The sequence below is a fragment of the Myotis daubentonii genome, chromosome 11 (genome assembly GCF_963259705.1).
Source record: "Myotis daubentonii chromosome 11, mMyoDau2.1, whole genome shotgun sequence".
Lineage (NCBI taxonomy): Eukaryota > Metazoa > Chordata > Mammalia > Chiroptera > Vespertilionidae > Myotis > Myotis daubentonii.
In genome coordinates, this window is record NC_081850.1 from 1,811,973 (window position 1) to 1,827,559 (window position 15,587).

The 15,587-nt window shown below is 38.7% G+C and overlaps 2 protein-coding genes across 3 annotated transcripts in view; one reads left to right on the top strand and one right to left on the bottom strand.

The window, feature by feature from the left end:
- CENPP (centromere protein P) overlaps positions 1-15,587 on the top strand; it is a 251,839-nt gene that overhangs the window by 92,727 nt on the left and 143,525 nt on the right. The window lies entirely within an intron of this gene.
- Positions 1,930-12,608, bottom strand: OMD (osteomodulin). Its single transcript, XM_059656282.1, has 3 exons — positions 12,323-12,608; positions 4,207-5,160; positions 1,930-3,690 (listed from the first exon to the last, which is right to left on the bottom strand). Exons 2-3 carry the CDS (start codon positions 5,144-5,146, stop codon positions 3,362-3,364), a joined length of 1,269 nt encoding a protein of 422 aa, XP_059512265.1. The 5' UTR covers positions 5,147-5,160; positions 12,323-12,608; the 3' UTR covers positions 1,930-3,361.

A 15,587-nucleotide genomic window follows, 5' to 3' on the forward strand; every position in this document is an offset into this window, starting at 1 on the left:
AGGTGGGGGAGGGAATTTCAGGGGGCTGCTCCTAGAGGAGACAAATGCTTGGGGTCCTTTGTCTCACAGGGGAGCCTTAGGGGAGGTGTCAGGGGAGGGTTCCAGCAGAATATTCGACAGCCTTCCAGGTGGGCTCCTCCAGGGCCATGGTCCCCCCTGATGGGTCAGTGCCAGGGCCGGGTTGTCAGTCATCGCAGCTGGTCCTGGTGTTGCCCACCTGGTTTTGCGGCTTTTCTGGGCCTGGAGCTGAAGTACAATCGAAGCCCAGATGTTATCTGTGGGGCGGGAACCCGTGTATCTGTGTAAATTGCTTCAGTGTGTTCAGCTCTCTGCCTCCGTTTCCCTGTTCCACCCGTCCTGGCTCACTGGCTTTACCAGTTGATGGACATTGGTGTGTGCTTTCTGTCTCTTAATGGTTAATACTGCTATGAACATTTCTGTGCGTGGTTTTGTTTGAACCTGCGCTCATTTTTCTTAGAGATGCACCTAGGAAATAGAGTTTTACATGTCTGGTCTTCGCATATTGTCCTAATTGCTATGTCATGGTGATGGATTTTTTAAGGATCTGCCAGACTGCTTTCTAAAGCAGCTTTACCATTTGGTATCCCTAGCAGTGCTGCATGAGGGTTCCCCTTTGTCTACCTCCTTGCTAATACTTGGTATTTTGTCTTTTTATTATAGCTATCCTGTGAGTGTGAAAGGGTATCTCATTGTGGTTCCCATTTATAGTTCTGTGATGGCTCTTCAGTAATTTTTAAATTATTCTTGGTAAGAAACACTCTATTAATAATTTCTTGTGTCTTAAAACACCCACAGTATTTTCCACATATTAATTCATAATAAATTTCTACATTTATAATCCTATTTTTAAAAAGTGGGCTTTTCCCACATCACTAGCATTTTGCTCTGGCTTTTACCCTCGCACCTGTACCTTATATGTCTCAGTCCCACGTAGGTACTCCATTTCTTGACCTCTCATTGCTAAGCCCTACACACCAAATAACTTGATGAATGTTAATTAAAGGAAAGAGTGGAATGTTGTCTGTTCAGTTTGGATTGTGGAGCTTGTTCCTGGGGTCAGGTGGATACTATTTCTGCTAAATGCTAATAACTTAAAGTTATAAAGAGCATTAGAGGCTTCATTTAAACTGTCACTTCCAGAAAAAAAAGACAACTTGAAAACTGCTTCTCAAATAGAGTGTTACATGTCTGGTCTTTGCATATTGTCCTAATTGTTGTTTATTCTTTGGATTTTCTGTATAGGTCGCCCCACATTTGTGTGTTTATTTCTTACTAGGGGCCCGGTGCACGAAATTCGTGCACTGGGTATGGGGAGGGGGGAGTGTCCCTCAGCCCAGCCTGCCCCCTCTCACATACTGGGAGCCCTCAGGCGTTGACCCCCATCACCCTCCAATCGCAGGATCGGCCCCTTGCCCAGGCCTGACGCCTCTGGCCTAGGCGTCCGGCCCGGGCAGTGGGGACCCGCAGCTGCAGCGGCCCCGCGATCGTGGGCTTCGCTTTAGGCCCAGGCAAGGGACCCCTAGCTCCCGGGACTGCCAGCTTCGACCGTGCCTAGCTCCCATTGCTGGTTCCACCCCTACTTCCTGCTATCACTGGCCAGGGCGGAAAAGGCGCCTGATTCTCAGATCATGGCTGAGGGGCAGGGCAAAGGCGGCCCCAGGGCCGCCTTTGCCCTGCCCCCCGGCTCTTAGCTCCCCCCGGGTTTCCGATCACTGTCAGTGGCAGGGGGCTTCTTCCTGCTTTCCCTTTCGCCTCCCTGCATTGTGCCTACATATGCAAATTAACCGCCATCTTGTTGGCAGTTAACTGCCAATCTTAGTTGGCAGTTAATTTGCATATAGCCCTGATTAGCCAATGAAAAGGGTATCGTCGTACGCCAATTACCATTTTTCTCTTTTATTAGTGTAGATTTGAGGAATTCTATGCAATGTTAGCCTAATAAATCAAGAAAGTTCATGAAAGCAGGTAGATCATCTCTATTATAAGGTATAGTTGAAATATTTCAAAATGATAGGTAATAGGTAATTTTTAAGGTTTTAACAAGACCGTCAAAACCCATCTGTTCAAATTTTAAAGGAACTTTATTCAACTTTAACATTATGTAAATAAACATTGGCTAATACACATATAAATTCCTAATTAATTGTGCTAGAAAAGTAGAAGTGTTTAACAATGTTGATATACTTTCTTGTGCTAATATTAACCTTGTGAACAAAGTAGTTATTTATTAGCAAATCTTTATGTAATTAAAACAAAGAAATCTTTCTTGAGTGCATCCTCCTATATAAAAGCCTAATATGCTAAGTGTCTGGTTGTCAGGTCGTCTGTTCAACCAATTAAAGCGTAATATGCTAATGGTTTGCTAAAGCGGCTCAACCACTTGCTATGATGTGCACTGACCACCAGGGGACATATGCTCTGACCTGTAGGTTAGCTTGCTGCTGCGGTCCTGAGTGAGATGGGCTGGACATGCCCTAGAGCCCTCCTGCAGTCCCTCCCCAGCTGGCCAGCCTCCCTTGTTCCTCCTGGCCCTGATTGTGCACGGTGGGGTCCCTTGGCCTGGCCTGCGGCCTCTCGCAATCCAGGCTGAGGGGACCTGCCCCCTCCCCTGCATGAATTTTGTGCACTGGGCCTTTAGTTTACTATAAAACATTTATTCCAGTTAAAATGAACACAGTAAAGACTGTTTTGGAATTTTCTAAAATTTGCTAAATACAGATTGTAATGAGATAATTTGGTGTTTTTTAGTTATCCAAACACAGAGTTTAAAATTTTGTGGCTTTGAAGCTCTAAGGGAAAAATAGGATTCATTTATTTTATGAATCTCTTTGCCTGGGTCCTTAGTAGGGTGGCATCTTTTGACAATCAGAAGTATCATCTTAAGTACTAAGTGGTAGGGCCAAGGGGTGGATTCGGTGATGGTAATACAATCCAGATAGACTTTTCTGGAGATCAGGTAAAAAAAAAAAATGTATTCCTTAAGTGAATGGCTGCCTATTACAGGAATGTAACCTGTTTGCATTTAAATAATCCTCCTAGTAATTCAAAGCTTTTGATGCTACTTCTTTCATCATTCTTAGAAAAATTACTATTAATAGAAAGGACATACTCACTTTTTCTCAACATAAAATTTTTATGTTTAAAGTTTAGTTTTTGATTTCTACTTGTTATTCTAATTTACATATCTTAAGGCTTGTATCATTTTGAGTAAATTCTAATCCGATGTAATTATGCAGATGGTATACCAATACCTTAAATTTAAGTATTCGATTTTATACTAACACATAATTCTTCATCTATTATCATGCGCTGTAAGTTTTGTGAAGCCATAAATGTACACCTATATAGTTTCTTGCCATTCTTGACTTCCATAATAGTGAGGGTCAACATTTTCTTCTGTTCCTTCTTGTTCTGATTCTTCTTGGTGATCATCATGTTCTTCACTATCAGGGTCATCTTGAAATCTCCCTAAAACTTGGGTCTTCAGTTGTATTGTTTGACCATTAGTGCTTCTTTGTTCACCATAATAAATACTATGTATATGAGGGAAGCAGAGGGAAATGTATGAGCTTATTGGCTCTTTTAACTTGTTTTGGTCCACACGAATGTATGTTAAATGGTGGTAATATAGTGGGTCAACAGATGGACACATCACTGTAACATTGATATCTGAAAATACAAATTAAAAATTAGTCTTGCTATATTACATTCATCATCCTATATTGGATTTTGTTAAAATGTTATATAGATCTAGTTTTATTAATTAGAATACTTATAAGTGGAATTAGGTTTAATTATTTTTACAGTTACTCAAATAATAAAATGAACATAAAACTATAAATGAATTCTATATTATCAAAATAAATGACTTCATTGGAAACTTACTAAATTAAGTAATAAATAAATTATTAAAGTAATAAATTCTTAGTAGAAACAGTCTCAAAAAGAAAAAAATGAAAATCTATAGTCCCACTACTCAGAATACACGTATTTCTTCATATACTCTACAGTACTATTTCTCCATGTTTAAGGTGATAAAATTTAATAGAAAAGACTATAAACTTTATAGCACACCTTTCTCTGGGACCAGTTTCTCCCATTTTCCTAGCCAACTTTAAAGCAATCATTTTCAACAATGTATAAAGCATAGATTATGTCTTTAAAAAATAATGAAAATTTACATACTTTCAATTTCATTATTTTCTAGGTATAGGTGTTCTAAATTTCTTGGAATATAGAATGCTTGCTTCAGTTTGTTGTGTCCAACATTGAGCTCTATAAGGTTGGAAAGATTAAAAATATTATATGGGATGTCTTGTAGTTTGTTGTGGGACATTCTTAGAGCATGAAGTTTCGGAAGTTCATTGAAGTAACCTTCTGGTATAGAAGAAATTGAATTATTTTCTAAAGATAGATACATAAGTGAAGAAGGCAAACCAGGAGGCATTGATTCTAATCTATTATGACATAGGTTGAGCTGCATCAATTTTTCCATTTTGGCTAGGTGATTTTCTTGTAACATAGAATCATCAAGATGATTATAACAGAGATCAAGCATGGTCAAGTTTACTAGTCCATTCACGGCATTTGTCTGCAGTCTGGAGATCACATTGTAACCAAGAAGAAGTCTTTCCAAAGATTTAGGAAGAGGAAATGGAAATTCTTCTAAGTTGTTATGCTGTAGTTGAAGTTGTAGTAGATTTGACAATTTAGCAAACACTCCATGATCAATCTTTTGAGATTTAATTTTGTTGTGGCTGAGATTGATTTCTTTAAGATGAGTTGCATTGATAAATGAGTCTGCAGTCACAGCCTCAATTTCATTGAACTGTAGATAGACTTGCTGAATGTGTGCTGGAATATTTGGGATACGCTGGAGTTTGCGATGATCACAGTACATGGATAATGGAAAGTTAGGTGGACAGAAGCATTCACTGGCACAGCCTAAAGCATGCGGATGAAAAGGCACTCGATAGTCCACATTTTGATGAAAATGGAATTCTGGTTGGTAAACATCATCTGTCTCTTGGTCGTAATCTTCATCCCATTGATAACTTTCATATTGACAATGTACTTTGCCTCCAAGAAAGAAGAAAAGGATACATACTGGACTTAAAAAGCCCATAGTTTCTTTTTGTCCTATTTCAAGGAGAAAAGGAAATATATTGTGGGAAAAGATAGTGAAATTTAGAAAAATTTTTGTGTAAGTTGAGAGATGCACATATCTATATCTATTGAAATACTAGAGGCCTGGTACATGAAATTCGTGCACGGGGCAGGGGGGTTCCTCACCCGGCCTGCACCCCTCTCCAATCCGGAACCCTCAGGGGGATGTCCAACTGCTGGTTTAGGCCCGATCCTATCCCACATCGGGCCTAAACCTGCCGGGAGCCGGTCCATGCTTGCTGTTTCAAGGGACCTGGCATATATGGCATACTGTTCTTAATATGTTTGCTCACCTTCTTGGCACTATGTGTTTTAACCAAGGTCTCTGAGAAAGGTTGTTTCCCCAGGTAGGGATTTTCCCCTGAAGTTAGGGAGGGAATAAAACCCCTTAACTAAGTGCCAGGCGGGTAATTAATCACTTTAACTACAAACAATCATGCTTAAGCTGCATAATCTTTACTCCCTGGAATGGAGATAAGAAACGCCCTAACCTTTGCAATAGAGATTGATAGGATTGAATCAACTGGTATAAATACAGATGTAACAAGACAGAAACAGACAGAACTAAGAAGAGAGAACCTACAGACAGAACCTACACAGAACCTACAGACAGAAGAACTTCGCTGGAGAGAACATGGCAAACGATCCTGGACTGAACCTGACTACAGAAATTGGCAAGAGAACCTGACTAGAACCTGGTGACAGAACCTGGCTGGAGAACCTGCACAGAACCTGGCTGGAGATCCTAACCAGAACTTCACTGGAGATCCTGACCAGAACTTGGCTGGAGATCCTGGCTGGAGATCCTGGCTAGGCTGCTGATCAACTGAATGCTATCTCTGTGACATTCCTTCTTCGCCGACTCCGTCCACACCTTTGGGGACCCCTGGACCCGCTGGGGCTGGATCCCAGCATAAACCGACAGTCGGACATCCCTCTCGCAATCCGGAACCGCTGGCTCATAACCACTCACCTGCCTGCCTGCCTGATCGCCCTGAACTGTCCCTGCCGCCTGATGTCCCTAACTGCTCTCCTGCCAGCCTGATCATCCCTAACCACTCTGCCTGCCGGCTTGATCGCCCCCTAACTGCTCTCCCCTGCGGGCCTGATTGCCCCTAACCGCCTCTGCCTTGGCCCCTGCCACCGTGGCTTTGTCCGGAAGGATGTCCAGAAGATGTCCGGTCTAATTAGCATATTACCCTTTTATTAGTATAGATATAAAAAAATGTCCAGAATGAATAGACAGTGCTGAAGCCAAAATTAAAATAGCCCAAGTGTCCCTCAGTAGGTGAGTGGATAAAAAAGCTGTACATTTACACAATGGAAAACTACGAGGCTGTAAAAAGGAAGGAATGCTTACCTTTTGCAGTAGTATAAATGGACCTAGAAGGTATAATGCTAAGTGAAATAAGCCTGTCGGAGAAAGGCAAAGACCATATGATCTCACTTATGTGGGAATCTAATGAATAAAATAAACTGATGAACAGAATAGGTCCAGAGGCATGGAAGCATGGAACAGACTGACAGAGGGGAGGGCATTGGGGCTGGGTGAAGAAAAATGTTTAAATAGCAGTAAGGATGTTTTGTTTTGTTTTTGTTGTTGTTTTGTTTTATCTTTTTTAAAGTCACATATTGCATCGAACCAGACTAAATAACCACCTTTTAAGAGAATCTTAGTTTGTCTTGCTAGTTTACTAGACTACAGATTTGCAGTGGCAACATGATGTTTCTCAACTCCAAAGTCAGTGTTTCCTTCACTATAAATGCTGGGTGTTCTTATGGCTATTTGGTCTCTTGATGAAACCTTATGTTTTAATTAGAGAGCTTTTATCTGAGGTATTCTTTCTTAATATTAACCAAAATTTCCCACTGCAACTTGTTTGCTGATACTCTTTTCTGCCCTTTGGGAGAACATGGAACACTTCCTTTTATGTGAGAGTTTTAGATATTAAAAATAGCTATCATGTTTCCTCTTTGTGTTTTGTTTTGTTTTTTACCCACGCCTAAGTATGACTTCAGATTTTCCCCATGAAACAGTTTTCAAAGTCCATTTATTTAATCTCTGAGGCACATGGAACCCTAAGCAGGAATCAAACCGGCACCTCCTGGTTTATAGGTTGACAGTCACTGAGCCACACAGGCCAGGCAAGTCCTATCACTTCTGATGATTAATTCACTTAACATATCTGCCTTTTACCTCACCAATAAAGTAAGAATAATTGTTTAGCTGCTTATTTCATCTGGTAGTTGTTAGGGTCATATGAGATGTGCTCTGCCCACTTACTGTGATTCAAAAGTAATAAGTATGTTAAAAAAACAAAAAAGAATCATACCTTTTATTTTGAATCCATTTTTCTCTGTCCTTGTCATCCAGGGTTTTATGAGAGAATTAATGTCCTAACACGTTATTATATGAATTAAATTATGTTATCTCCTATTCATATAGAATGGTACTAGCCATTTTTCATCATTGGGATAATTGAAAAAATAGTTACTTAAATAATTTTCTCTGGTAGAACCTCATTTTAGAAAGGCTGCTGTAGACCCTGATATCTTTTCTTATTAGAAACTAAAACTTGGTAGAATTAAATATTGTGTGTATTTGGGAATTGGAGTAGTTAATCAAGTAGAGTCAGAGACCCTTGATCTCTTTGCTTTCAGTTATATTTTCTCCAGTCTTCCCCCACCATTTCATTCCTTTCCAAGCATCCATACCATGGGCCTTGCTGTTACCAGGCTGCAACCCCTTCATACTCTGATCACTATCTCCTGTCTTTTTAACTTATTCTACGTAGTAACTCTAACTGCAATAATTCTTCAGTTTCAGTGGGACCTAAAATATATTGAGCCTACTATTTTTTTCATTGCCCCTTATTCATACCTCCCAGTACACTCAATTCCTTCTTACCAACCTAGACTACACAGTGCATCACTGTCATCACTGCTTTGCACATGCCATAAGCTTCTGGCCCCTTACAGCTTCATACTCTTCTGGTTATTTCAGTTCTCCATTTACTTTCGGCCTGACTCAGGCAGCTAAATATGACAAGAAAAAACCAGGACCATGCCAACTGGTAGAACTTTAAATTCATGACCATTCAAATACTGCCCAGCAACATCTGCTTGGGCTATTCTCTTCTCTCTCCTGGACAAGCCTCCAAAACCTCAATTGATTTTTGATGGTGACCTTGCTGCTTCTTTTTATCGAGAAAATAGGATCAACCATATGTTTAATATATTTTCATTATATATTAATCTTATCCCTATCTACAGAAAATGTCAAAATAGTAATGGTTTGGTATTTTAAACTGTGATTTTGAAATTCACAAAGTTTCTTATTGTAAATCTCATTAGACTTGATCCATTGTTCCTTCTTATCTGTGGGGTTCATGGAGGATGTGGCAATTTGAATAAGACTTTGAAAGAATGTTAGGTTGCTCATAGAGGAAGATAGGGAAGATTTCCAGATATAAGAGATGAGCAAAAATATATAAGTAGCAAAGGCTGGGGTGTTGGGAAACTGGTGGTTAACTGTTGAAGGAGCAAAATAAAACTGTTACAGTCAATCTGGACCAAAATCTGTAAATTCCTTAGGGCCTGAGTTCTGACTTGAGGAATTTACACTCTGGGACCGCACATAATTTAATGTGTACTTGAGCCTTGATCCTCACACAGCAGTGTTCATGCATGCGGGAGTGTGGTCTTTCTCCAGAGGGCAGATCAGTGCTGGCTGCCCTGGGGGGTGGGGGGTGGGGGGAGGGCCTCCCTCACCTGCTGTCCTTAGTACTTATGCTTAATGGGGAGTGTGAACATGGTTAGGAAGCATCTTATAACTATTAGTAGCTATTTGGTTTGGTTACCTAAAGTTAATGAATGTCTTGAATTCCTAGGGATTAGGCACTGTACTTGGTGGGGAACATAGAAATGAAGTTGTGAAGGCATGGTCCCTTCTATAAAGAGTAATAGTTTAGTGCAGGGGTCCTCAAACTACGGCCCGCGGGCCACATGCAAATACAAATGTTGTATTTATTCCCGTTTTGTTTTTTTACTTCAAAATAAGATATGTGCAGTATGCATAGGAATTTGTTCGTAGTTTTTTTTTTAAGCTATAGTCCGGCCCTCCAACGGTCTGAGGGACAGTGAACTGGCCCCCTGTTTAAAAAGTTTGAGGACCCCTGGTTTAGTGGATGGGAGAGACTCAACACAACACACCATATTCTCAGGCAGAGGAAAATGTGGCTCACAATAGAGACACAAGTGCTGTGGCAGTTGGTGACTTAGCCCTGCTTGGTTAGGGACAGAGAAGTCTTTAATATAGATATTCATTTGGCCCAGGCATTTGGACATTAACAGGAATGGATATAGAACAACTTAAACATTTTATTCACTAGCTGATAAGTTATATATTAAACTTACCGTATTTTATTATACTTATTATAATATAGTATATTAACTTTTTAAAGTACTTCTCATACTTCATGTCAGTCTCACTATACCATGGAGTTGGGGTTTTATAAGATTGCTGTGTCCCAGAAAGATGAAAATAGAAGTAGAAGCAAAGATGAGCAGCTGCGTGGGCTCATGGCATGTAGGAGTCTCAGAAGCTTACTGTTACATAGCTGAACTTTGAAAAGAGTGTTGCTCATCAGAACTCTGAATTTTGGGTTAAGGGGGTGGAGGGATAGAACAGAAAAGAAAAAAAAGAGAAAAAGTCATGGACAAGGAAAACAATGTGATTGCCGGGAGGGGGAGAGGAAGAAGAGGGTATGGGGAGATAAATGGTGATGGATGGAGACTTGCCTTGGGTGGTGAACACACAGTACAGTGTACAGATGATGTGTTGTAGAATCGTGCACCTGAAACCTGTATAATTTTGTTAACCACTGTTACCCAATAAATTCAATGAAATGAAAAAAAAAGCTAGCAGTCATCAATTAGTAACCTTACATTTGAGGATTAAAGTCAAAATTCTGTTGTCCAATAATTATGATAAGTTATTGGGGAAAAAGAAGATCTAGAGAAGACTTTTGATCCTGTACCTAATTGCATACCTTTTACCTGGAATGAGGACTTTAAGATGATGGGGTCTCTCTGGAAATGAAGGGATTCTCAGTGCATTTACTTTTGGTGTCCTTGGCTACCTAAGAAGACCTAAGGCAGGGGTGGGCAACCCCTGTCACTCGTGCCAAACATGGCACGCCAGTAACTTTTGCTGGTACGCGAAACCCTCTCTTACACTCTTCCATTTACAATTGTGAATCTTTGTTCTCAGTGATGAATTTTGTTAAGTCTCGTAAAGTTTTCTGTCGGTCTATCCGTGTACATATATACATTAAAAAATAAATGTATTTTTCATCATCATATACTGTGTTTTTGTCGCTCGAATGAATTTTATTATTTCTTCAAGGTTCTTCACATACCTTAAGAGATATCAGGTAGGTGTAACATGTTCTCAAAAAATTAGGGTTGGCATGTAGAAGAATTTGAGTCAGAGATTTTGCTGGTTTTGGCACAAAAAGGTTGCCTACCCCTGACCTAAGGTATCTCTTCTAAATTTGAGCTTGTCATCATTGTCCTCACTTCTTCAGAACCGGGGCCCCAGATCTTAGCCTTGTGACTATCAGTAACTTGCTGGTGTGAAATCCATCCTATCTCCATCTATATGCCCATTATTTTCTATTCCTCTTACTTCTATTCCTTTTCAACTTCACCCATGATAACTGTCCATTACAATGATCTCTTATTTCAATGAATCTCTTCTCAGTCATTTACTAAGCATATTTTTATTACTTTTGACCTTTTATGTTCTATAATTTATGCCTTGTTTCCTATAGGATAATTCATAGCAAAACATTGTAACTCACTCTCAAGCATCTCATTTCCTGACCTCTAATTTTTCACAGAATCTAGTACAGTTCACACTGTATAAATGCTCAACATTTTGTTGAATGTATGATTGGATTAATAAATCAATACATTTCATCTCATTAACGATGCTCATTAACTAATATTGATTGAAAACATTAATGTTCTTAATGTTGATTATTTCTAGGCATTTATTTCATCACAGATATTTCTTTAAATGAACATGGTCACAGAGAACGTGGCTGTTCTCTTGTCTATTGAATGTCTCCATCAGAATATACTGTATTCTTCACTTTCCTCTTACATTATGTGGTAGAAAAATCACAAATGTGAAAAGGAAAGTAAAATACAAGTTACCAGTTTTAAAAACTATCTATTAGTGTGAATTTTCCATATTGTGGCAATAAAAGTTTCAATGTTATAACATTTCTGTAACTTGGAAGAAGGCACTCCTGCTTTCATCAGGAACATTCTACTTAAGACGAGATAGAACTTTATTCTTGAAAGTTTAAAGTTGTTGGAAAGCCTCATAGCATTTTATTACTTTAAAATAGACTTAATTGCTTTCTTGGTATGCCATAGAAACTAGAATATAAGAAACTTAGTATATGATTCAGAATTTTTTTAAAGCAGATTTAAATTTAACTCTGTAGAATTAGTATGCCATCACTGTTACACTCAAAGACCTAAGGAAATAAGGCTCTTTTGCTATTAAAATATAAAAGTTTCAAAATTATTTTTAGCCATAATACGTTTAAATCTTAAATAAACAATACTCAAGAAACTAGATCCTTCAGTACCTGATAGAGCACTCATATCTTTGAGAAAGGCAAATGAAAACAAAAACATTCTTATACCAGGGATTTGTCGGTGGAGAGTGAAACTTGTACAAACACCCATCTCCCTGCCACCAGCCTCTCGCACTGCTCAGATCTATGGCTCCAGGCACTTGTTAGGTGTTTGTCATTTACAGTTGAGAGACAGAAAATTATTCCATTAATCTAAAAACCTTTCATTCAAAACAAAAATATATATAAACAAAGATTATATAGAGGGTAGGTCTTAAGTTAGAAAATTCACTATAATACTTCTTTCCCTGAATAATTTGGCTAATCAGAGTTTTAATGTAGCCTTTACCAGATATTGCTTCCAAAAGTTGTGCTGTTATGATGGTTGCAATCTATTTTAACATCGAACAAATCAAATATACTTTCTATTTTAAACAGTAGGAATACTTTCTTAAAAATGGAAAATTATTTTATCATCATACCTGTTGAGTTTGCTTTAGTTTTCAGGGGTTGATGAATTTGCAAATCCTGTAAATGAATCAGAAATTCCTAAATTCTTTAACTCAGTCTCTTAAAAATCCACAGTAACTGTATGCTCAAATAGGACTGTCTCTTGAATCACTGTTGCAATTTAAGCAAACATAATCTGCCTGGAAAACACTTGGGTTGCATTAAAATTATGTACTTCTTTTCATTATCCAAAATTTTGTGGATTCGAATTAAGATGTTTGTGTTCTTGGTCAGATTTATGTGGCTTACTTCTTTCTTTTCCCCTTAAGTTTGGTTTGAGGTGTGGCAAGAATTTCCTCTAATATGAAGGGCAAACATAGCTAAATGAAACAGCATGTACTGATTACTGTTTTTATTTTCATGTTCATGCCAAAGAATTCTTCAAATTAAGGCCCACAGTAACAAAGAGCACAGTGTCTCAGCAATTTAAGGTGGAACTCAGAATTATTTGGAGACCTTGCTTGTCTGATACCCTAATGTTCATACCAGTGCTCTCTTTCATTAAGACTCAAACTAGGATTAGAAACATAGTATTTCACATCTAGTTAATTTTTTAAATGAAATAGATTGTCATTGTGATACAGATTAAATATATAACTTTTTCATACAAAGAATTGTATCTTCTATTAGCTATCACCTTCCTCCCAAATATACTCATTAGAATGGCTTCTAATAACTTTCAAAATAAAAATTAATCTCTACGTGTATAGAATTCAGTATTTTGCCCTCAGAAAGTATATCTCTAGTTTGCCTGTTATTAGTAGTATAAAAAACACATTCATAGTATTGAATAAGATGGAATTAGAAGCTTCTGCTGAGCAATTACCATTGCCTTTATTTTGCAAATGTAGACCATTTTCTAATTTACTGAACTGTCTCTCCTGCCTAATTGATATATTTTTATACTAACGTTTTCATATTTTAAAAAGAGAGTTAACTTGTATCTCTTGGCAGTGAACTTTTTGAGTTCATTCTTTGGGAGATTCTTTCAAGATTATGCAAAGTAATAAGGTAGAGTAAATTCTGGAATTCATTTTGCTGTTGCTTTCCATTCAAAATAGTGTTTGTCACTGGGTTTTTACAAAGAATTCACACTATTTTGTTATACTTCAGATTTTTAAAAAGTGTACATTAATTCAAGTGATACTTTGGCAATATTGAAAAATCTTGTTTATTATTTGAGACACTGGTATGTAAAATGTGGCTGACCAACTTTGGACCAAGATTTCATCTTATTACTGATCTTTTCCATATGTTTCCTATTAGTCTTTGTTCTTAAACCTCAGGCTTCTAAGGAACAGAGAGCAAATATGTGTACTTTTTTCAAAAATTATTTTACATGCTCTCACAGTTCTTTGGAAGATTAATTTACAATCAGTTGTTTAATTTTTAATGTAATTCCTCATTTAACTCTGTGATTTGAATTTATGATAATGATTATGTTGTTTAAGTTCCTAACAAATGTGAAAAAGTATTTATCAATAGATAGCTGGAATCAAAAGCGTCTAGGAAGTTTAAATGAATTTGGCAGTGTCTGCGAGTTTTGGATTTGGGAGAGGGAGGAAGAGTGGTGGACGTACAAAATAGATCCAGAGACATAGAAACATGGAACAGATAGTGGCATATCAGAGGGAAGACCTTATATACATATATGCATAACCCATGGAAACAATGATGTGGTAAAGGCCTGGGGTGGGGGGGGGGGGGGTTGAATGCAGGCTGGAAGGCGTCAGTGGGAAAAAAGGGAGGCATCTCTAATACTTTCAACAATAAAGATAAATTTTAAAAAAGTGGTGGGGACGGTGGTTGAAGTAAAGTCTTAGGAGCAGTGGTTCTCAGCCTGGCTGCACAGTAGAATCACCTGGGAGTCTTTTTAAAATCCTGATTTCTGGGCCTCATCTTCCAGAAATTCTGTTTCTTTGTTATGGGGTGGGGCCACAACATGAGTAACAAAGAAACAATTTCCAGAGGATGAGGCCCAGAAATCAGGATTTTAAAAAGATTCCCAGGTGATTCTAATGTGCAGCCAAGGTTGAGAACCACTGCCTTAGAGGAAAAGAAGCTGTGATTGTGATAGTTCGCTGTTTCAGTTAGATGGTTATAATTGAAGCAATTAAGGAGAGAAGTCAGTTGAATTGGTGGAAAGGTTAAGTTACATTTTACAATTATAATTTTTAAAATCCTCACCCAAAGATGTTTTTATTGTTTTGTTTGTTTTCTTTTCTTCTTCTTCTTTTTTTTAATAGGAAAAGGAGGACAAACATTGATTGATTGCCTCCTTCCTGTACATGCCCTGACTGGGGATGGAACCCACAATGTAGGTGTGTGCCCTGACTGGGGATGGAACCCACAATGTAGGTGTGTGCCCTGACTTGCAACTTACTGATGCACAGGACGGTGCTCCAACCGAGCCACCTGGCCAGGGCTCCTCAGTGATCATTTGATTGAAGTAGATACAGTATCTCAAGGCTAAATGATGAATTGCCAGATAAGAAAGGCCTGACTGAGACTTGTTAATTATGGAAATAAGCATAAGGATTTTTCATTCGTTTAATAATTCAGCTGATATTTGTTGAGCCCCTTCTTTGTTCAAGGCAGTTTTAGGGGTTGGGGACCCAGCAGTGAAAGTCCCTGTTGTCATGGAGGAGGAAATTAGAAAATAAACATTGCAAGTGGTGTGAAGTGCAATGGAGAAGAATAAAGAAGGTAGAGGGGTAAAAACAAATGAGCACAGGGATTCGGGGAAACAGTTTGGACACCACTGTGAGGTGTGCAGGAACAGAATGGTTATATAACGGCGGCCAGTGAGAGACCCTGTATCTCCCTGTGGTGGACGTTACAGATAAGCAAGGGGGAGGCAGTGGAAATGACCCACGTGGTGCTGGGTCAGAGCGGGAGACATCAGTATGAATTCAGGGTCAGCTTCATACATATACAGGTGGCTACATCTAGAAGTGTTTATAGATGTGTGTGCATACAGGGGCCAGAGTACACATATCCACCTCCAGGCTGTGGGTTGAGAGGGCCGGGAAGCAATGACACTCTATCAGCAACAAACACCCAGCACTGAAATCTTGGCTTCTAATACCATCCTCGAATAAAAGAGACCAGGGATCCTTGGTAAAACGGCTGATCCCAGGACGGGGGCAGGGAACATAAAGGCTGAGCCTGGAGCATCTTGCTGTGTTGGAAAGTAAGGCGATGCTAAGAAAGGAAGAGATACAGGAAATCTGTGTA